At 39.1% G+C, this 22,784-nt stretch overlaps 1 protein-coding gene across 2 annotated transcripts in view; it reads left to right on the forward strand.

The window, feature by feature from the left end:
• Nucleotides 1-16,128, forward strand: part of LOC117515354 (ethanolamine kinase 1-like) — a 144,430-nt gene extending 128,302 nt beyond the window's left edge. For both annotated transcript variants that reach the window (XM_034175872.1, XM_034175873.1), the window contains one exon: nucleotides 15,626-16,128. In XM_034175872.1, the coding sequence (XP_034031763.1) occupies nucleotides 15,626-15,743 (118 nt within the window). In that variant the 3' untranslated portion in view covers nucleotides 15,744-16,128. The remainder of the gene's footprint in view (nucleotides 1-15,625) is intronic.
• Nucleotides 16,129-22,784: the final 6,656 nt, after the last annotated feature.

Here is a 22,784-nt window from a genome sequence, read left to right on the forward strand (position 1 = left end):
CTGAGTATTCCATTAACTTTAACTAGTAATGACTTCATGACTTTCTTTGCTAACAAAATTTTAACTATTAGAGAAAAAATTACTCATAACCATCCCAAAGACGTATCGTTATCTTTGGCTGCTTTCAGTGATGCCGGTATTTGGTTAGACTCTTTCTCTCCGATTGTTCTGTCTGAGTTATTTTCATTAGTTACTTCATCCAAACCATCAACATGTTTATTAGACCCCATTCCTACCAGGCTGCTCAAGGAAGCCCTACCATTATTTAATGCTTCTATCTTAAATATGATCAATCTATCTTTGTTAGTTGGCTATGTACCACAGGCTTTTAAGGTGGCAGTAATTAAACTATTACTTAAAAAGCCATCACTTGACCCAGCTATCTTAGCTAATTATAGGCCAATCTCCAACCTTCCTTTTCTCTCAAAAATTCTTGAAAGGGTAGTTGTAAAACAGCTAACTGATCATCTCCAGAGGAATGGTCTATTTGAAGAGTTTCAGTCAGGTTTTAGAATTCATCATAGTACAGAAACAGCATTAGTGAAGGTTACAAATGATCTTCTTATGGCCTCGGACAGTGGACTCATCTCTGTGCTTGTTCTGTTAGACCTCAGTGCTGCTTTTGATACTGTTGACCATAAAATTTTATTACAGAGATTAGAGCATGCCATAGGTATTAAAGGCACTGCGCTGCGGTGGTTTGAATCATATTTATCTAATAGATTACAATTTGTTCATGTAAATGGGGAATCTTCTTCACAGACTAAGGTTAATTATGGAGTTCCACAAGGTTCTGTGCTAGGACCAATTTTATTCACTTTATACATGCTTCCCTTAGGCAGTATTATTAGACGGCATTGCTTAAATTTTCATTGTTACGCAGATGATACCCAGCTTTATCTATCCATGAAGACAGAGGACACACACCAATTAGCTAAACTGCAGGATTGTCTTACAGACATAAAGACATGGATGACCTCTAATTCCCTGCTTTTAAACTCAGATAAAACTGAAGTTATTGTACTTGGCCCCACAAATCTTAGAAACATGGTGTCTAACCAGATCCTTACTCTGGATGACTGCTTTTTTGCATTTACGCAATATCTCTAAAATTAGAAAGGTCTTGTCTCAGAGTGATGCTGAAAAACTAATTCATGCATTTATTTCCTCTAGGCTGGACTATTGTAATTCATTATTATCAGGTTGTCCTAAAAGTTCCCTGAAAAGCCTTCAGTTAATTCAAAATGCTGCAGCTAGAGTACTAATGGGGACTAGAAGGAGAGAGCATATCTCACCCATATTGGCCTCTCTTCATTGGCTTCCTGTTAATTCTAGAATAGAATTTAAAATTCTTCTTCTTACTTATAAGGTTTTGAATAATCAGGTCCCATCTTATCTTAGGGACCTCATAGTACCATATCACCCCAACATAGCGCTTCGCTCTCAGACTGCAGGCTTACTTGTAGTTCCTAGGGTTGACTGCTGGGGGGTTCCCATGATGCACTGAGTGTTTCTTTATCTTTTTGCTCTGTATGCACCACTCTGCATTTAATCATTAGTGATTGATCTCTGCTCCCCTCCACAGCATGTCTTTTTCCTGGTTCTCTCCCTCAGTCCCAACCAGTCCCAGCAGAAGACTGCCCCTCCCTGAGCCTGGTTCTGCTGGAGGTTTCTTCCTGTTAAAAGGGAGTTTTTCCTTCCCACTGTCGCCAAGTGCTTGCTCACAGGGGGTCGTTTTGACCGTTGGGGTTTTTACGTAATTATTGTATGGCCTTGCCTTACAATATAAAGCGCCTTGGGGCAACTGTTTGTTGTGATTTGGCGCTATATAAATAAAATTGATTGATTGATTGATTGGTACATGGCTGTGATAACTATCACAGGTCATGTCACATTGTTACCAATTCATGTTTTTTTTTTTTTAATGAAGATGTTTATTTTTACAATTATGATAATATTTGTGCATGAGTTCTCCATCTGTTGTATTTTTCTCAAACTACTCCATTTTTTTTTTTTTTTTTTTTTAGAATTTTACTTGAAAACAGCTGGGCTTCTTGTTTTGTCTTCAAGATGTTTTTCCGGTCATCCAGAAAACAAATTGGTCATTAAAAAAAACTGCAGTGAGCAGCAGTTCCCTGACCAAAAAATGTCTTTTTTCATGGGAGAGGTCAGAGGAAAATGGTTAGGGTGGTTTGAGCTGATAGAAAGGTGCCAGTACCTCAAATGACTATTATTTTTGTATCGTATTTTATTCTGTATACAAGTAATGAATATTTATGAGTACAATGGTAAGAATACTTGCATCAGTTGAAAGAAGTTTAAATAGAACATTTCATTCAAGGCATCAGCTGAGTTGGGGTGAATTCCTACTGAATTGATTTAATCTATATACTAAGTGTGGAGGTCCCATTTTTTGACCTCAATGTTCTCTGGATCTGCTCACCTCACACATCATCTCTACGCTCTCCATCTTCCCATATCCTCTATAGTTACGAACGCACATCATGTATCTTTCACCATTTGGTGATCAGCCCATGTGGTATATCGTTGTTTTAACATGGCACAGTTCCAAAATCATAATGATTTCCTATTCGGTGGTATGAACACTGTAAACAGAACTGATGTCAGTCCATTGGGTTCAGTCAGTGAGCTTTTTGTAGCTAAAATCAGCATGTGGACTCTCAACAAACCACAACAAACAAAAAAGAGCATGCAAACAACCATTGCTCAGAGGGCGAATACTGATTCTAATAATGTGCAAAGAGTGTTTTCTGAAGTGGCTGAAAGAGGAGGTAAAACATTGCTTTGCCAGCTCTTTGATGAGTCCAAGGTAATGTTATTTTTGGAATTTGCGTAATTGAGAACTGGGTAGTGACCTGTAATATGAGTGAAATAAATACACGAGCTTCTCTAATCAGCCTGATATCTTAGCTAATTAGCAAACTAAAGCTTTTCCCGCTGTCAGTCACTTAGGTCAGAATTTAAAATAAAATGCCAAAGAGTCAGTAAAATGTTTAAAATAAATGCATTATGCTGCTGAATCATAACCTACAGGTGGAAAGTGATTTCTGATAGAAATCAAAGAGGTTATGACTGTAACATTATTAAATGCTATGCTTTACCATAGATAGATAGATAGATAGATAGATAGATAGATAGATAGATAGATAGATAGATAGATAGATAGATAGATAGATAGATAGATAGATAGATAGATAGATAGATAGATAGATAGATAGATAGATAGATAGATAGATAGATAGATAGATAGATAGATAGATAGATAGATAGATAGATAGATAGATAGATAGATAGATAGATAGATAGATAGATAGATAGATAGATAGATAGATAGATAGATAGATAGATAGATAGATAGATAGATAGATAGATAGATAGATAGATAGATAGATAGATAGATAGATAGATAGATAGATAGATAGATAGATAGATAGATAGATAGATAGATAGATAGATAGATAGATAGATAGATAGATAGATAGATAGATAGATAGATAGATAGATAGATAGATAGATAGATAGATAGATAGATAGATAGATAGATAGATAGATAGATAGATAGATAGATAGATAGATAGATAGATAGATAGATAGATAGATAGATAGATAGATAGATAGATAGATAGATAGATAGATAGATAGATAGATAGATAGATAGATAGATAGATAGATAGATAGATAGATAGATAGATAGATAGATAGATAGATAGATAGATAGATAGATAGATAGATAGATAGATAGATAGATAGATAGATAGATAGATAGATAGATAGATAGATAGATAGATAGATAGATAGATAGATAGATAGATAGATAGATAGATAGATAGATAGATAGATAGATAGATAGATAGATAGATAGATAGATAGATAGATAGATAGATAGATAGATAGATAGATAGATAGATAGATAGATAGATAGATAGATAGATAGATAGATAGATAGATAGATAGATAGATAGATAGATAGATAGATAGATAGATAGATAGATAGATAGATAGATAGATAGATAGATAGATAGATAGATAGATAGATAGATAGATAGATAGATAGATAGATAGATAGATAGATAGATAGATAGATAGATAGATAGATAGATAGATAGATAGATAGATAGATAGATAGATAGATAGATAGATAGATAGATAGATAGATAGATAGATAGATAGATAGATAGATAGATAGATAGATAGATAGATAGATAGATAGATAGATAGATAGATAGATAGATAGATAGATAGATAGATAGATAGATAGATAGATAGATAGATAGATAGATAGATAGATAGATAGATAGATAGATAGATAGATAGATAGATAGATAGATAGATAGATAGATAGATAGATAGATAGATAGATAGATAGATAGATAGATAGATAGATAGATAGATAGATAGATAGATAGATAGATAAAGTTCTCCCACTTAGAAATCATGGAGGGGTCTGAAATTTTCATCTTAGGTGCATGTCCACTGTGAGAGACATAATCTAAAAAAAAAAAAATGGAAATCACAATGTATGATTTTTTTAAGTAATTGATTTGTATGTTACTGCTGCAAATAAGTATTTGACCCCCTACCAACCAGCAAGAATTCTGTCTCACAGACCTGTTAATTTTTCTTTAAGAAGCCCTCTTATTCTGCACTCTTTACCCGTATTCATTGCACCTGTTTGAACTTGTTACCTGTATAAAAGACACCTGTTCACACACTCAATCAATCACACTCCAACCTGTCCACCATAGACAAGACCAAAGAGCTGTCTAAGGACAGTAGGGACAAAACTGTAGACCAGCACAAGGCTGGGATGGATCTGGTCAATGACCTGAAGAGAGCTGTGACCACAGTCACAAAGATTACATTAGTAACACATGATGCTGTCATGGTTTAAAATCCTGCAGGGCAGCAAGGTCCCCCTGCTAAAATCAGCACATGTCCAGGCCTGTTTGAAGTTCACCAGTGACCATCTGGATGATCCAGAGGAGGCATGGGAGAAGGTCATGTGGTCAAATGAGACCAGAATAGAGCTTTTTGGAATCAACTCCACTTACCATGTTTAGAGGATGAGAACAACTGCAAGAAAACCATCCCAACTGTGAAGCATGGGGGTGGAAACATCATACTGTGGGGGTGCTCTTCTGCAAAGGGGACAGGACGACTGCACCGTATTGAAGGGAGGATGGATGGGGTCATGTATTGCGAGATTTTGGCAAACAACCTCCTTCCCTCAGTAAGAGCATTGAAGATGGGTCATGGCTGGATCTTCCAGCATGACAATGACCCCAAACACACAGCCAGGGCAACTAAGGAGGGGCTCCGTAAAATGCATTTCAAGGTCCTGGAGTGGCCTGGCCAGTCTCCAGACCTGAACTCAATAGAAACTCTTTGGAGGGAGCTGAAACTACAAATTTGAAAGATGGAGGAGTGGATCAAAATCCCTGCTGCAGTGTGTCCAAACCTGGTGAAAAACTACAGGAAACGTTTGACCTCTGTAATGGCAGACAAAGGCTACCGTACCAAATATTAACATTGATTTTCACAGGTGTTCAAATACTTATTTGCAGCAGTACCATACAAATAAATTATTAAGAAATCATACATTGTGATTTCAGGATTAATTTTTTTTAGATTATGTCTCTCACAGTGGACATGCACCTAAGATGAAAATTTCAGACTCTTCCATGATTTCTAAGTGGGAGAACTTGCAAAATCAGAGGGTGTTCAAATACTTATTTTCCTCACTGTGTATATATATACGTATATATATACGTATATATATATATATATATATATATATATATATATATATATATATATATATATATATATATATATATATATATATATACAAGGTCTGTCAATAAAGTAACGGTCCTTTTTATTTTTTTCAAAAACTATATGGATTTCATTCATATGTTTTTACGTCAGACATGCTTGAACCCTCGTGCGCATGCGTGAGTTTTTCCATGCCTGTCGGTGACGTCATTCGCCTGTGAGCACTCCTTGTGGGAGGAGTCGTCCAGCCCCTCGTCGGAATTCCTTTGTCTGAGAAGTTGCTGAGAGACTGGCGCGTTGTTTGATCAAAATTTTTTCTAAACCTGTGAGACACATCGAAGTTAAAATTAAGCTGGTTTTCAGTGAAAATTTTAACGGCTGATGAGAGATTTTGAGGTGATTCTGTTGCTTTAAGGACTTCCCACAGAGCGGGACGTCGCTCAGCGCTCTCAGCCGCCGTCGTCAGCCTGTTCAAGCTGAAAACCTTCACATTTCAGGCTCTATTGATCCAGGACGTCATGAGAGAACAGAGAAGTTTCAGAAGAAGTCGGTTTCAGCATTTTATCCGGATATTCCACTGTTAAAGGAGATTTTTTTTAATGAAAGACGTGCGGACGGGTCCGCGCGTCAGGACGCAGCCGACGCGGTGCGGCGGCACAGGAAAAACACCTCCGTGTTGATAACCATTTGTAAAATCCAGGTGGCTTTTGATGGCTTTCAGTGGAGTGAGTATATGAGAAATTGTTTAACAGCAGGACATGTCCAACTTGTCCTTAAGGCTTCCAACAGAGGTGTTTTTCCTGTGGCGGAGCGTCGCGGCGGCTGCAAGCCGACGCGCGGACCCGTCCGCACGTCTTTCATTAAAAAAAATCTCCTTTAACAGTGGAATATCTGGATAAAATGCTGAAACCGACTTCTTCTGAAACTTCTCTGTTCTCTCATGACGTCCTGGATCAATAGAGCCTGAAATGTGGAGGTTTTCAGCTTGAACAGGCTGACGACGCACTGTGGGAAGTCCTTAAAGCGACAGAATCACCTCAAAATCTCTCATCAGCCGTTAAAATTTTCACTGAAAACCAGCTTAATTTTTCGAACCGTGTCCACTTCGATGTGTCTCACAGGTTTAGAAAAAATTTTGATCAAACAACGCGCCAGTCTCTCAGCAACTTCTCAGACAAAGGAATTCCGACGAGGGGCTGGACAACTCCTCCCACAAGGAGTGCTCACAGGCGAATGACGTCACCGACAGGCGTGGAAAAACTCACGCATGCGCACGAGGGTTCAAGCATGTCTGACGTAAAAACATATGAATGAAATCCATATAGTTTTTGAAAAAAATAAAAAGGACCGTTACTTTATTGACAGCCCTCGTATGATTAGTCAGTAAATCACAGAATACTCACATTTGTTTTTGCTATAAACACTAAAGTTTGTAGAGTTGTTCAAATCTTTTCAAGGAGAGTCAAACAGGTTTGTAGCACCCACATGCAGCATGTGCAGAGAAAGGATGCATTCATATCAAGGGGGATATTTGAATCTGCTTGGTTATACAACCAAGCTGGCATGCACACCCACGCTATGTGTGCTAGCCAGCAGCAGATAGCCCAGGAGTCTGGGCTCTGTTTATAGCAATAGGCAGGCTACTGAGCTCCTGCATATATGCATAGGGCCAGCGGCCAGCTATTAAAGCTGAGATTTGTGCTGGAGTACAACTGCCACTGAGGTACATATGGTTCAACTGTATGTATCAGATTATTGTTAATATTGTTGTCTTAATATTAATTTTTCTGTTTGAAAATAGTACCAGGTTGTAGCCCATGTCATGGTGGTTCAGAATATGTAACTTTGGGGTTCAACTGTATGTATCAGATTATTGTTAATATTGTTGTCTTAATATTAATTTTTTTGTTTGAAAATAGTACCAGGTTGTAGCCCATGGTTCAGAATATATAACTTGGGGGGGAGTTCACCTTTTGTAGTTTTAGAGCCTATTCCGGACAGACAGAAAGACAAAAGTAGCCATTTATATATATATATATATATATATATATATATATATATATATATATATATAAAATATATATATATATGTGGGCTGTCCGTAAAGTATCGGTCCTTTTTATTTTTTTTTAAAACTATATGGATTTCATTCATATGTTTTTACGTCAGGCAAGTTTGAACCCTCGTGCGCATGCGTGAGTTTTTCCACGCCTGTCGGTGATGTCATTCGCCTGTGAGCATGCCTTGGGAAGGAGTGGTCCCGCCCCCTCGTCGGAATTTCATTGTCTGGAAATGGCGGAATGAAAAGGACTTTTTTTCCAGAAGCTGTTAGAAACTGGCACCTGGAAACCATTCGAAAAATTTATCTGGCTTTCAGTGAAAATTTTGCGGGCTTCACAGAGAATAAGGACTGTTAACTGTCGCTTTAAGGACCCCTTTAAGGACGCTTGGCGCACCGGGCTCCGAGCTGCGACAACTCGGCACAAAACACTGTATCATTTCTAAACAGATGGCTCTGTGGATACGAGACATCGTGTGCTCGTCGCAGCTCGGAGCGCGGTGCGCCAAGCATCCTTAAAGGGGTCCTTAAAGTGACAGTTAACAGTCCTTATTCTCTGTGAAGCCCGCAAAATTTTCACTGAAAGCAAGATAAATTTTTCCAATGGTTTCCAGGTGCCAGTTTCTAACAGCTTCTGAAAAAAATCTGATGGAAAAAAAGTCCTTTTCATTCCGCCATTTCCAGACAATGAAATTCCGACGAGGAGGCGGGACCACTCCTTCCCAAGGCGTGCTCACAGACGAATGACGTCACCGACAGGCGTGGAAAAAGTCATGCATGTGCACGAGGGTTCAAACTTGCCTGACGTAAAAACATATGAATGAAATCCATATAGTTTTTCAAAAAAATAAAAAGGACCGATACTTTACGGACAGCCCATGTATATATGTGTGTGTGTGTGTGTGTGTGTGTGTGTGTGTGTGTGTGTGTGTGTGTGTGTGTGTGTGTGTGTGTGTGTGTGTGTGTGTGTGTGTGTGTGTATAAAAAAGGGAGACTTTTTTTTTACAGACTTTTCAATATATAATTGAAAAGTCTGTAAAAATACTTAATTCCTGTTATAAAGAGCAGACACTACAAGAATTATTGTCCTTCTGTTCCTTTTTGTTCATGAACCATGCCCATGGACATAAACAATGAATTAATGAACTGACATGAATGAATTCATGCACTCACATCATGAACAACACATCAACCAGTCACATGGGGGCTCCACACATCCAGCTGTCTGTAGCCAATCGGTGCGTGACCGCCGAAGGACATCGCGTCATGTGAACTATAACTCACATGGTGGACATGACATTTGCCTTGCCAGCTGGCCGTTCACATTATCAGATGAATATTTTTGCATGGGACAGCCTGGCTGATGGTGTCTGCAGTGCGCAATGAGGTGCAGCTGGACGTGTTCCAAAGGTGATAGGCCTTTTGATTTTTCACCATGTCATGAGAGCCTGCCCACACATGTGCATCGTGGTGGCATGTTGAGAGGTGATGTTCTTCATGGCTGTGAGTAGTGATGACACAGTGGTCAGGTGCAGCGCTGACTGCATGGGCACTGGCGTGCATGCTGAGACGTGGCTGGGGGTTATTTTTCCCCATGTTGTTATCATTTGCAGACACGTGTGCACCACCATGCCTTGTACATGGGTGATTGAAATGCATGTGACAATATGTGTCCCGCAGCTTTGCGTTGTGATGACACGGCGGCTGTGATATGGAGTGACGCAAGCCGCAGGAATGCAGTCACTTTCCGTAGGGTGTTGTCAGATCTCTCTGTGCTTGATTTCGAAAGACATCCAACTTATGATGTGATTACATGTCAGCCATGGTCCCCTGACAAATGCATAACTGTAGTCGATGTGAGCATGTATGATCATATCCGTACAGACATCACATCACCAATGAGTGACATGCCCACCTGTCGGGAGCAACAAAGCTCTTACATGAATGAGCTGCCCACACTGTCAGTCAGGCTGTCAGTCAGGCTGTCACATGATGGATGGATTGTGTGGACATTGCAGTTGTGTGCCATGTGACATGCCTGTCCGGTCAGATGGCGCGTTGGTGCTGTGACACACAGCTGGAGCAGCTGGGTTTTTATTTTTATCTCTGTTGTGGTGGTGTGGGCATGTTGTTGGCCATTGATTTCAGCTCCAGCGGGACATGCTGGATATGACAAGATGGGTGTTCCACAGCTCTCAGCTGTTCCATCCTGGGCACGACAGACATCCAGATGTGCGCGCTGTGCTGGACAGCGATGGCACTGCACTCTTTTCACTTTCCACCTCAGCCACGCCTCAGTCCAGCACCTCAACAAGGTAGGATCATGGTGTGTGGGGGCGACACACTCACACGCCATTCGTGTTGCTGGGGGGGGCACACTCACACTCCATTTGTGTTCTCTCTACCAAGAGAAAGACAAGACAAGCAAAGACAGACCCAAGCAGAAAAGCCCAGCAAGAGAATAAACAAACAAAAACCAATGAAATCTGAAAAATAACAAGCTTTATGATAAACTGATAAACTTTATTATTTTTGTGTTAATATTTGCTCATTTTGAAATGGATGCCTGCAACACGTTTCAAAAAACTGGGACAGTGGTATGTTTACCACTGTGTTACATCACCTTTCCTTGTAACAACACTCAATAAGCGTTTGGGAACTGAGGACACTAATTGTTGAAGCTTTGTAGGTGGAATTCTTTCCCATTCTTGCTTGATGTATGACTTCAGTTGTTCAACAGTCCGGGGTCTCCGTTGTCGTATTTTGCTCTTCATAATGCGCCACACATTTTCAATGGGTAACAGGTCTGGACTGTAGGCAGGCCAGTCTAGGACTCGCACTCTTTCACTACAAAGCCATGCTGTTGTAACACATGCAGAATGTGGCTTGGCAGTGTCTTGCTGAAATAAGCAGGGGCATCCCTGAAAAAGTCGTTGCTTGGATGGCAGCATGTGTTGCTCCTAAACCTGGATGTACCTTTCAGCATTAATGGTGCCACCACAGATGTGTAAGTTGCCCATGCCATGGGCACTAGCACACCCCATACCATCACAGATGCTGGCTTTTGAACTTTGCGCTGGTAACAATCTGGATTGTCTTTTTCCTCTTTTGTCCAGAGGACACGGCGTCCATGATTTCCAAAAACAATTTGAAATGTGGACTCATCAGACCACATTATACTTTTCCACTTTGCGTCTGTCCATTTCAAATGAGCTCAGGCCCATAGAAGGCAGCAGCATTTCTGGATGTTGTTGATGTATAGCTTTCACTTTGCTTGGTAGAGTTTTAACTTGCACTTGTAGATGTAGCAATGAACTGTGTTAACTGACAACTGAAGTAAGATCCTTTACACAATGATGCAGGTTTTTAATACAGTGCCGCCTGACGGATCATAGGTCACGGGCAATCAGTGTTGGTTTTCAGCCTTCCACTTATGCGTATAAAGTTCTCCAGATTCTCTGAATGTTCTGATTATATAATGGACTGTAGATGATGGAATCCCAAAATTCCTTGCAATGACAAAAATCTTCGCCCCATCTTTGCTTGTGAATGGCTGAGTCTTTTGGGGATGCCCCTTTTATACCCAATCATGACACTCACAAATAGTGTCCTCAGTTCCCAAATGCTTGTTTAGTGTTGTTAGAAGGAAAGGTGATGTAACGCAGTGGTAAACATACCACTGTCCCATCTTTCTTGAAACGTGTTGCAGGCATGCATTTCAAAATGAGCAAATATTTGCACAAAAATAATAAAGTTTATCAATTTGAACATTAAATATCTTGTCTTTGTGGTGTTTTCAATTGAATATAGATTGAAGAGGATTTGCAAATCATTCTATTCTGTTTGCAGCACGGCGGCTTAGTGGTTAGCACTGTTGCCTCACAGCGAGAAGGTCGTGGGTTCAATTCCCACCTCTGGCCTTTCTGTGTGGAGTTTGCGTGTTGTTCCTGTGTTTGTGTGGGTTTCCTCCGGGTGCTCCGGTTTCCTCCCACATCTAAAGACATGCCAGTTAGGTGGATTGGAATCTTTAAATTGTCCGTAGGTGTGCGAGTGGGTGTGACTGTGTTTGTTTGTCTGTTTGTGGCCCTGTGATGGACCGGTGTCCTGCAATTTAAAGAGGTACTTTTTTCACAGTATGTTTTTTCATGATGTAATCTTGGATTTTACACATACTTTGACTGTATTTGTCCTGTGGATCAATGAATGGGGCTATGGTGTCCATTTTTGATAAGGGTGTGGTGCTTTAACCAGAGGTACGGACCACAAACATCTACAGTGGTGGAATACAAGTAATTAAAAGGCATATGCCAAAATTAACCTTTTGTTCCATTAATTAATAAGCAACATAACACAGATTCAGCATTGAGGAGTTCAGTGGAAACACTGATTAAAGGACAAGCTCCTCTCTGTGCCTCTGTTACCTGTGCTTTTGAAACTGCACTTAATTTCAAAAGGTATAGTATAATGGCCAAGGGCAACAGCGTACTCAGACATCACATTACTGAAGCTTTCGATAATATACCTTGAACAAGAACAAAACCACTTTTCTCACAGTTAAACTCTGAAATGTAATGAGGCTTTGGCACAGCTTTTAGACTGTGGTTACTGAATATAGACTTGATGTTATATCGCTGTGTAAGTTTAAAAAAAAAAACAAACAAACATGGTGCCCACCTTGAGTTATGAGAAGGTCTGCAGATAATATGCATGTTGAACACAGAAAATGCATAACTTCACATTAACCTTGAAACTAATGGATGGAATTCTTAAGATTCCTTTAAGGATGTTGTGCTTTGAAAACAATATTTTAATTTTTTTTTTTTTTTCATGTGTTGTATCTCCTTGTTAATTATGAGATGTATGGATGAAATATGGGTAAATAATGTTTTCTTAACATTTGTTATTTAAATTCAGGTTTCTAGCTGGTAGATCAGTGGGACAAGGAGTTGCTACCAACAAGCAGACCTTGGTTTGATTCCCGGTCATTCTACTTGTCCGTGTCCTTGAACAATGCACTTCATCTGCATCATCTCAGTCCACCCAGGTGTAAATGGGTAAAAATCGTTGGCTAGGAAAGTAACCTGTGTTGGGCTGACGTCCCATCCAATCAGTCTCTCATTGCTTCTATTGAATACGTAAGGCCAGTGCACCCCAACCCCCCCCCCCCCATCTCACAGTGTCCTGGAGGAGCAGCTTTTTCAGGGCCCCATGGTCTTGATTTGTCCACACATAATACAAAATTATACTCCAGGTCTGGCACTCCTAGTCCTAGTCAGGCCCATCCATTGAAATCCACCTATTGTTTCCAAATTAAAAAATAAGAAAATGTTAGACAAGTCAAAATATAATGTACAGCTAAAATACCCTTGGCTGTATGAGCAATGTGTTCTTTATAATTTGCAGTTAGGGTTTTACATCCTATTGTTTTACATACAATTTGTTGATGTTCATTAAAGCCCCTCTATCAATCAATCAATCAAAAACAACATTTATGTTTTATCGGCATCTGCAGGAGACATTGTATGTGTGCGTGTACATGAGCTTTTGACAAGAGCAGAAGTTGTGCAAATCAAGGAATATCTGTAGATCATCCTCTGTGTATTTGCGTGTTTTAATGAGCCAAATTTAACTCCATAGGAAGTTAGCTTTGAGTTAGTAGAGGTTAACCCGCATGCTAACATCCACAAAATGTCTTGTAAATGACTCCAGAGGTGTTATCAGGTTACATAAACATTGTTGTCAGTTTTAAAAGTGTTTAATTCTCGCTAGCTTTTACATAATATATGACAAACAGGTTATATTTACACACAAAGAAAACAGAATTTTGTAGCTAGCTACCAGCCTGTGATGTCACTATGCTAATATCCACAAAATAAGTTCAGGTGTTATTAGCTTCCAAAAACAGCGTTTCCAGTTTTATAAGTGCTTATTTCTCACTAGCTTTTACATAATATATGAGAAACATGTATATAAATACACAAAACAAAGCAAATTTGGAGAGAGCAGCCACTGACGTCACGGTCCAGCTCTATTCTGTTTGGCTGTCACCCCTGGCACTCAAAAGCAAACTGAACAGACTGAAAAAGAATTTTGTGACTTTTTAACCTTTTCTTAAAATACCTCTTAAAATATGTCAAGGTTAGCCATCTTTGAACTTGTCCAATGTCTGTGTCCCAAGAATGTTCCCTGTGAATTTGAAAGCTCTGTCAGTAATAGGACTGGACGATGGACGCAAAGCTTTCGCAATACCTGATGGCCATATTTGATGGCCTTGGTTAAAAATGATTTTAAAAAATGACAAGATACAAACTATAAATATTGTTTTACCATAATTTCCAGACTGTAAGTGGCTACTTTTTTCACACGCCTTGAACACTGTGGCTTGAACAACAATGCAGCTAATTTATAGATTTTTACAAGCTTTCCCATAAATCGAAACATGTCAATTGATGCTGTCAATTGATTCCTGAAGGTTGCGCTCCTCATGCGGTGTAAATTCACATACAGTGTAAATATAAGGTCTTACCTGTTAGTTTTAGTGAAGAAAAGTCCCTCTCCGGCACTTTGCACCTGAGTTGGGCCGTCAGATCAATTAGCGGAGCGGAACCTTCTCCTCCACCCTTCCAAAATGGTTCTCTGTATTGGCGAACAAGTTGAAAAAGTCACAGCGCCTCATTACATCTCATATTTACCACAGACTCCATCCGATCCTGGCTGCATGCGATGAAATCTCAAGAAAAAGTAAAAATTACTCAGTTCTCCATGTGGAGCAGAGACACCGTACACCTGCTGGATGACGTGCATGTCAATATTTACGTGTAGCACTTCAGGGGGAAAAAGTATTTATGATACATATTTAATAGGGATGTGAATCTTACAACAACTCACGATTCAATTCGATTTCGATTCTTGGGGTGACAAATCGATTCAGAATCGATTTTCGATTGAAAGAGCTCTGAGAAATAGTTATATTACTTAAAAAATGTTTATGTTTAAGAAAGTGCAACTTTACAAAGTTAATCAAGTGATTCTAATGATGTAAATTTACTTATCTGCTTTGCTCAGAGTTGGCTGGCGGTTTAGTGAAGTGATGGAGTGTGCGCTGGTCAGTAGTCAGCAGAGACCGCTGCTCCGCTTCTTTTAGCTCCGGGTGATGGCACAGCATGTGGGCTTGCGGATTTGAAGTGTTTCCGAAGTACTTGAGTTTCATTTTGCCAATTTTTCACACTGCATAAGTCACGTCAAGCTCCTTACGCAGCAAATAATAAAATCCAAAATATGCCCAAACATTTGCCTTCAGCAAAGATGGCGCTGGCTGAATTAGCTCTTCGCCCACCATGCTAAGCTGCAGCTCACAAATGTTTGAAGCACCCCTAGCGGGGGTGCTGTAGTACGGAGGCCTGACAGTACACGCAGCGAGTAAGTAAGAAAATGTTTAAAAAAATGCTTTTTAAAAATCAATTCTTGGACATTTTGGATTGATTCAGAATCTTAATAAATAAGAATCGAGATTCGGACGTTAATCGATTTTTTCCGGCTTTCCGTCTAACATCTGTCTGTGTAAATATCTGATGTTACAACATGGAGGCCCACGGCTTATAGACAAGCGCGGCTTATTTATGTACAATTTCTTTTTTCTTTTTAAAATTGGTGGGTGCGGCTAATATTCAGGTGCGCTCTATAATCCGGAAATTACAGTACCTTAATAAAAATTTAATAGTAAGTCATTTGTTTTGGCATCTCTTTTTGTATTCTGTGCTTTTGTTTCAGATATGCCACAGCTCGACTCAAATACTACTTTGAGAAGAAAGAGGAATATTTTGGATTGGGATTGTGTGACCAGAATAACTCCATCGTGCTTCCTGAATCCAAGAGGAGTTCTCAGTGACCAGCTGCTTTCAACAAATATGAATATATAATTAAAGAAGAGATGATGTTAAATAAACTTGTGTTCCAAGTGGTCACTGCTGTTCTTATTTTGTTTTTGTTTTTTTCAGGCTATGTGCACGGGTTAATCAGTTTTGATCTTACTGTGCTTTGCTAGTAATATGTTAATTTTTTTCCAGCACATTTTTTAGCACATAAAGCCACAGAAATGAGCGAGATCTTAAAACAAATCAGAAGGCCATCTCTACAATGAATCAATGTGCACTGCAAACAGTTTAAGCACATAAACAAAGGAAAAAAAGAAGAGTGCTGTTTGAAAGTGACAACCAACAAGGTATATTTTACTGATGAATAATGTGTCTATTTAAGGTTACACTGAAATGAAATTTCAACTTTGTTCTCATCCTGTCCAATACTTAAAATGTTGTATTTATTAGACATTAATTCAAATATGATTAAAAAAGGTATTTTCAGGTCTTTGTGGTGTAGAATTTCCATGTGATGGTGATGTGGATATCTGGACATTATGTCATAAACTGCCAACTGTTGTGGATCTGTGGTACTTTTGGAACCAGCCTAGTAATGGAAGAAACTCCACAACTTTTATCAACTGCTGTTTTAGTCACCTTTTACAAATCTTTGGTGGAGACGGAGACCTTGGGATAATTTTGCTGCCAGCATCCTTGATTCTAGAATATAGACATCAAGTGTTGTCTAGAGTTGGTCTTGATTTCCTCTTGATACGTCTCCTTTTCAGCAGTGTGAACATTTAGTGTCATGATTTCTCACATGCGGTGTATCATTTTATGCCAGGCGACATGGTTTTCAACAAGGTCCTCCAAGTCTGAGACTGCTATTTTGAAGGACAGGATGTTGCGCTTGCATACATCTTTAAAGTGCAGTTTAGGGTTGCCAGTCTAGCACTTATTCAGCAATTTCTCCAAACAATAGCATGCATCCAGAAAGTTAAATCTGAGTGATCGGGGGAGAAGGACCTTAGTCAAGGAGATGACCAAGAACCTGATGGTCACTCTGTCAGAGTTCCAACATTCCTCTGTGGAGAGAAGAGAAACTTCCAGAAGGACAACCATCTCTGCAGCAATCCACCAATCAGGCCTGTATGGTAGAGTGACCAGACGTAAGCCACTCCTTAGTAAAAGGCACATGGCAGCCCACCTGGAGTTTGACAAGTTGAAAGTTTTCTTCATCTCTAAATTAAAACCATACTTACCTGTTGTTTCAGATTAGTTGATTTCTTGAAGAACAAAATAAGGAGCCTTGGACATTTTTTTGACAAATAAAATAGCATGGAAATTAATGTGTACATTTTTAAGTCTGGTAGATTATTCATATCTGCATTTCAATCAGAAAAAGGGACACTGTAAATAAATACAAATGTTTAGTATAAATGCAGCAGGAGATGATTTAACAATTATTGCAGTGTGATTTCTTAATATGACATAAACCTCATGATGAAATCATTTTTTTTATTTGAATCAACTTGTAATTACGTCAGAATATTTTAATTTCTAAAATATGAATTTGACTAGTGATTGTGAATGTTTTAAAATAGGTGCAGGGGTTCAATCTGTGCAAATGTCTTTTGACTTAACTTTAACTTCATGGACATGTTTAATGATTCATTCATTTAATGTTAAAATATAACATAGCTTTTCAAAAAATAATAAAATATTTGCTGTTTAAAGAGCCTTTGTTTTATTTAGAAGCGTAGAAGCAGGTGTTAGTTTGCTGGACTCTTGTGACACTGAACCGGATGAAGGTCTCTTCTGTAGATTTGACCTCTGGTGGAGTTGGTGAAGACACTTTTGTCCCATTTTGAAGAGCAGAGATGTTTTCTTCCGACCGAACTTCATGATGTTCATCTCATCACTGGGAGTTTTTGAAGTGCGTCTGAATTTAGGTTGCCTGCACTGCAAATGTTCTTGATTGTGGGAGAAATAAATCAAAAAATGTATTTCTTAAAATATAAAGAAACACTAAACAGTTTTTTTTTAAAAAAGGAAACGGAAAAAAGAACCCGGAAAATGCAGTTAATTGAGTTATTTCTGCATACAATTTAACCATGAAAGACAAAGAGATATACAGTGTTGTAATGTAACAAAGTAGAAATACTTTGTTACTGTACTTAAGTAGAATTTTGACATACTATAGTTCGTTATTTACATTACTGGCGATTTTCACTTTTACTCCACTACATTTCCTCAATAAAATGTATACTTTTACTCGGATACATGTCTCTTACACATCTTCATTACTCGTTAACTACAGTATAAAAGTAGAAGAAATTTGATTGGGAAATGCCTTTGCAGAGGTGAAAGTAAGCCAGAGCCCAGCTGTACACCGGTGTAACGGTCTCAGTCTGCGCATGTGCGAAAATTGGGGGATCACTGAGATTGCAGTATGTCAGTCATAGAAGTCTCTCATGCCTGAAGCTCTCCTCTCTGGCTTGGATGATCGCCGGCGGCAGCAACAAAGAAAATATGTGTAGATGAGACATAAATCCTACCTTACCTGTTTCTTTTCAGAAAATGGATTGATAATTTCCATTGAAAAAAAAATACCATTTTTTTCAAAAGGAGTAGACCTAACAGAGGTTTGTAGGCCTGTCTTCATTTGTACAGCACATCCAGGAGTTAAAAAAATTCAAATCATGAAACACAGAACATACTAATAACCTTAGATCTCAAATCCAAACAAATTGAAATCATTTGTTGAACAAAGTCTATCTTTAATTAGTTGAAAACTCCCAAATATTATGCTTCACTGATAGCAGATGATCACAGAAAATGGAGTTACCAGACTGGTCGGATGCTTATATACTGACCCACGCATGTGCATTCGTAAATGGGATCACTGAGACTGAGGGAGCACTGAGGTGGTGAATGAGAGAAGAGATACAGTCCTCTACAGCCGGAGTGCAGCACCTTCCACCCCTGTGGCATCAAGTGCTGTATTGGACATAAAACAAGTTTAAAAGACAAAAATATAAAAGATGACAAGTTGAATATGCACCAGCACTGAGGAAGAGGAAGATTGTGGAGGGTGAAAACCAGAGATTTGGACTCCAAATGCACACATGCTGACGCACACGCACATACACACAAATCAGCTCCCACCAGTCCAGCGCATGATCGGAGTTGAGGGGAAAGCTTCAGTACCGACAAAACTGGACGGCGTGGCTGTTTTGTTTCTTTTTTTTAATTTGAAATGATCACGGAGAAGCACTGCATAATGGCAGGCTGAGCAAAGGCAAGGCACAGACAGAAGCTGGACACAAAATGCAGACTCACAAGCAGGATGTATGAGTAATCTTGAGACATTTGTCACGAAATGCCCCGCGCGCAGTACTATTTTCCATGTAAAGTGCAGTAATATGTACATGTGTGCGGTTGGTATTTGGTTGAACCCTCATGTGTTTGATGTTTATTTAGAGGATGTGGCCAACAGTGACCATAAAAAGTCGGTAGCCTTCGAACAAATGCAACTATTGGTAATTTTTTAAAAGTAGGTCAAGGTCACTGGACTTCAAACCCATGCAAAGTACTCCTCTAAGGCAGTACCCACCAAATGAAGTTTCTGTGAGCAATAGGTGCGAAGCTACGTTGCAGCGAAGGATTTGACAGTTGTGACCACTGGTAACCTTGAAAAGTAGGTCAAGGTCACCAGACTTCAAAACCATGCAAAGTACTCCTCCAAGGCATGTACCCACCAAATATGAAGTTTTTGCAAGCAATAGGTGCTGAGCTACGTTGCGGTGAACAAATTGCGGCTGGACAGACAGATGGACGGACGAATAGACAGACAGATGGACAGATGGAAGGACGGGCAAACAGGCGGACAACCCGGATGCTATATGAAGGCAAGGGTTTGGTGTACAGATAGGCAGTCAGCGGAGCAAAGGTACCAGGCAGGGGCGAGACAGAGGATGTGGTCATTAACAAGCAGGGTTCTTTACACGAGCAAACAGAGTTATCAGAGCTGAGGCAAAAGGCAGGATCCAGTAAACAGAGCAGAGTCAAAACACAGCGTGAGCAAAAACAGGACTGAGACAGAATGCTGGAAAGTGATGGAAATCAACAAACGAGTGGGGACGGACTGAACAGAAGGAGTCTAAAGAAGGAAGGTGGTGATTGGATAATAAGATGAACATGCAGACGAAGGATCTGGAAAGGGGGTGTGGTGGACAGATGAGGAAAAGGTGCAAGAGTGTGAGGGAAGGAAAACACAGTGCAGACAGAGCAAAGAGAACTAAGTGACTGGAAAACTAACGGTGAAAAATGTGACGTGCTCAAGGCAAACAATAATTAACGTGAGCAAAACAAGAAGGGGGCAAAACAAAGAAATAACGTGACTAGTCTAAAACGTGAAAAACAAGAAAACTACTGATCATAACCAAAACTAGAGTAGGATAGATACTGAGTGATACATAAATGCGAATACAATAAACATGGCAAAACAAACTATTTGTTAAACAAAGGATAATTGACGAACAGAAAACAAAACCAGTGACTACAGAATAATGCAATGAATAACTAAACATACAATAACTGATAACCAAAAATAAAACCCAAGATAACCAGAACACAACCAGACAATAAGACACTGAAGATAAATAAGAAGCAAAACCAGAGAATACCTAATCACTACTGAAGATAACAAATAAATGAATGACTAATAGAATAAATGATAACCATGAATGAAACTAATGACTCAAGCATACAGAAGGAAAAGCAACAAATGACTGAACTGAAAACAAATCCTAATAGAAAATAAACCCAGAGACTACAGAATAATGAATAACCGAAAATGCAATACATGTGTGAACCGAGAATCCAATAAAGAACCAAAACAAGGACAAAAGATAAATGCACAAAAGGGAATGATCAGGATCAAACTAGAATGAGAATAATCAGGTGACAAAATGAAAACACCTATAAACTCAAGACTGGGGCAAATGGAAGGAAAAGAAAAGGGGACAAATAAAAACTGGAACACAAACAGGACTGAAACCTGACACATAAAAGCGACACCATGTTTTGGATTCAAGAGTGCAAAGAGCACTGTGCTTGGTTGCTTTGCAGTGGTTGGTGTGGTGATGCTTGCATTGTTTTTTGTTGTTTTTTGTTAATTTCCTTAAATTTGGCACAACTGTGTAGCTACAGTGGTATGTAAAGGTTTGGGCACCCCTAATAATTTTCATGATTTTCCTTTATAAATCATTGATTGTCTGGATCAGAAATTTCAGTTACATATGTCATATAGCAGACAAACACACTGATATTTGAGAAGTGAAATGAAGTTTCTAGTATTTCCAGAAAGTGTGCAATAATTATTTAAACAAAATTGGGCATGTGCTTAAATTTGGGCCCCCTTGTTATTTTATTGATTTGAATACATTTAGCACAAATTATTGAAACACAAAATTGGTTTGATAAGCTCATTGATCCAATCAAGAGAAAGGGTATTTGAGGTGGCCATTGGCTCTGTCTGCCTTTTGCATCTCTTCTAATGAGTGGCAACATGGGATCCTCTAAACAACTCTCAAATGACCTGAAAACAACAATTGTTCAACATCATGGTTTAGGGGAAGGATACATAAAGCTATTTCAGAGATTTCAGCTGTCAGTTTCCACTGTGAGGAACATAGTGAGGAAATTAAAGACTGCAGGCACAGTACTAGTTAAGGCCTGAAGTGGTAGGCCAAGAAAAATCTCAGATAAGCTGAAGCAAAGATGGTTGAACAGTCACAGTTAACCTACAGACCTGCTCCAAAGGCCTAGAACATGATCTTGCTGCAGATAGTGTCTCTGTGCATCGTTCAACTATACAGCACACTTTGCCCAAAGAGATGCTGTATGATGCTGTGATGCGGATGAAGCCTTTTCTGCGTACACGCCACAAACAGAGTCACTTGAGGTATGCTAAATAAAGCACATTTGGACAAGCCAGCTTCATTTTGGAATAAGGTCCTGTGGACTGATGAAACTAAAATTGAGTTATTTGGACATAACAAGGGGCAGTATGCATGGCAGAAAAAGAACACAGCATTCCAAGAAAAACACTTGCTACCTACAGTAAAAATTTGGAGGTGGTTCCATCATGCTGTGGGGCTGTGTGGCCAGTGCAGGTACTGGGAATCTTGTTAAAGTTGAGGGTCACATGGATTCCAGTCAATATCAGCAGATTCTTGAGAACAGTGTTTAAGAATCAGTGACAAAGTTGAAGATTATGTTAGCCACAAAAAATGGTTCTCAGAACATCTCAGAAAAAATCTCAGAACATTTTTTGTTTCTTCTCCTTGCAATAAGGGATTATTTTTTCACACAAAACAAACTTGACGGCTCTGTTTAACCTCTGGTAACAGCAACAGGTGTTATATTCTGCTATCTTTGAAAATAAGAGTCATCAGGAGATGACATATCCCCTGGTCCCCATGAATCAAGAATATAAAGTGTGTGTGGGGGGGGGATATCACCTAAGTACACCCTTTTGCTAAAAATGAATTAAATTGATCAAGTGGTTCTTGAGATATCGCGCTAATTAGTGTGGCAATGACAATATCTTGAATATCTCACATCTTAAAATTGACTCCAAGGTGACTGTAATTGACTGATGTTGGGGGACCACCCAAGTACATCATTATGCTAAATATGAATGAAATTGATCAAGTGATTCTTGAGATATCAAGCAAAAACGGACAAACAGAAGAACATGCTGACAAACAGACGGACATGCTGGCAAACAGACGGATATGCTGATCTCTATATGGATAAAAAGCATCTGCAGTATATTTTGAAAACTTTGATCATCAGTGTCCCAAAACTATTGTTTTGTGACTTCAGTACTTGCACCCAGGTCTTCATTTTGACCCCTGCCTGCACCTCCATTGTGAATAAAGAGCTTTTTCCTCACCATTTTCTCTGCTAACAGGTCTCCAGTCATGCTTCCTTGAGCAGCCTGGTAGGAATGGGGTCTAATAAACATGTTGATGGTTTGGATGAAGTAACTAATGAAAATAACT

Source organism: Thalassophryne amazonica, chromosome 8 (genome assembly GCF_902500255.1).
Source record: "Thalassophryne amazonica chromosome 8, fThaAma1.1, whole genome shotgun sequence".
In the NCBI taxonomy this organism is placed as follows: domain Eukaryota; kingdom Metazoa; phylum Chordata; class Actinopteri; order Batrachoidiformes; family Batrachoididae; genus Thalassophryne; species Thalassophryne amazonica.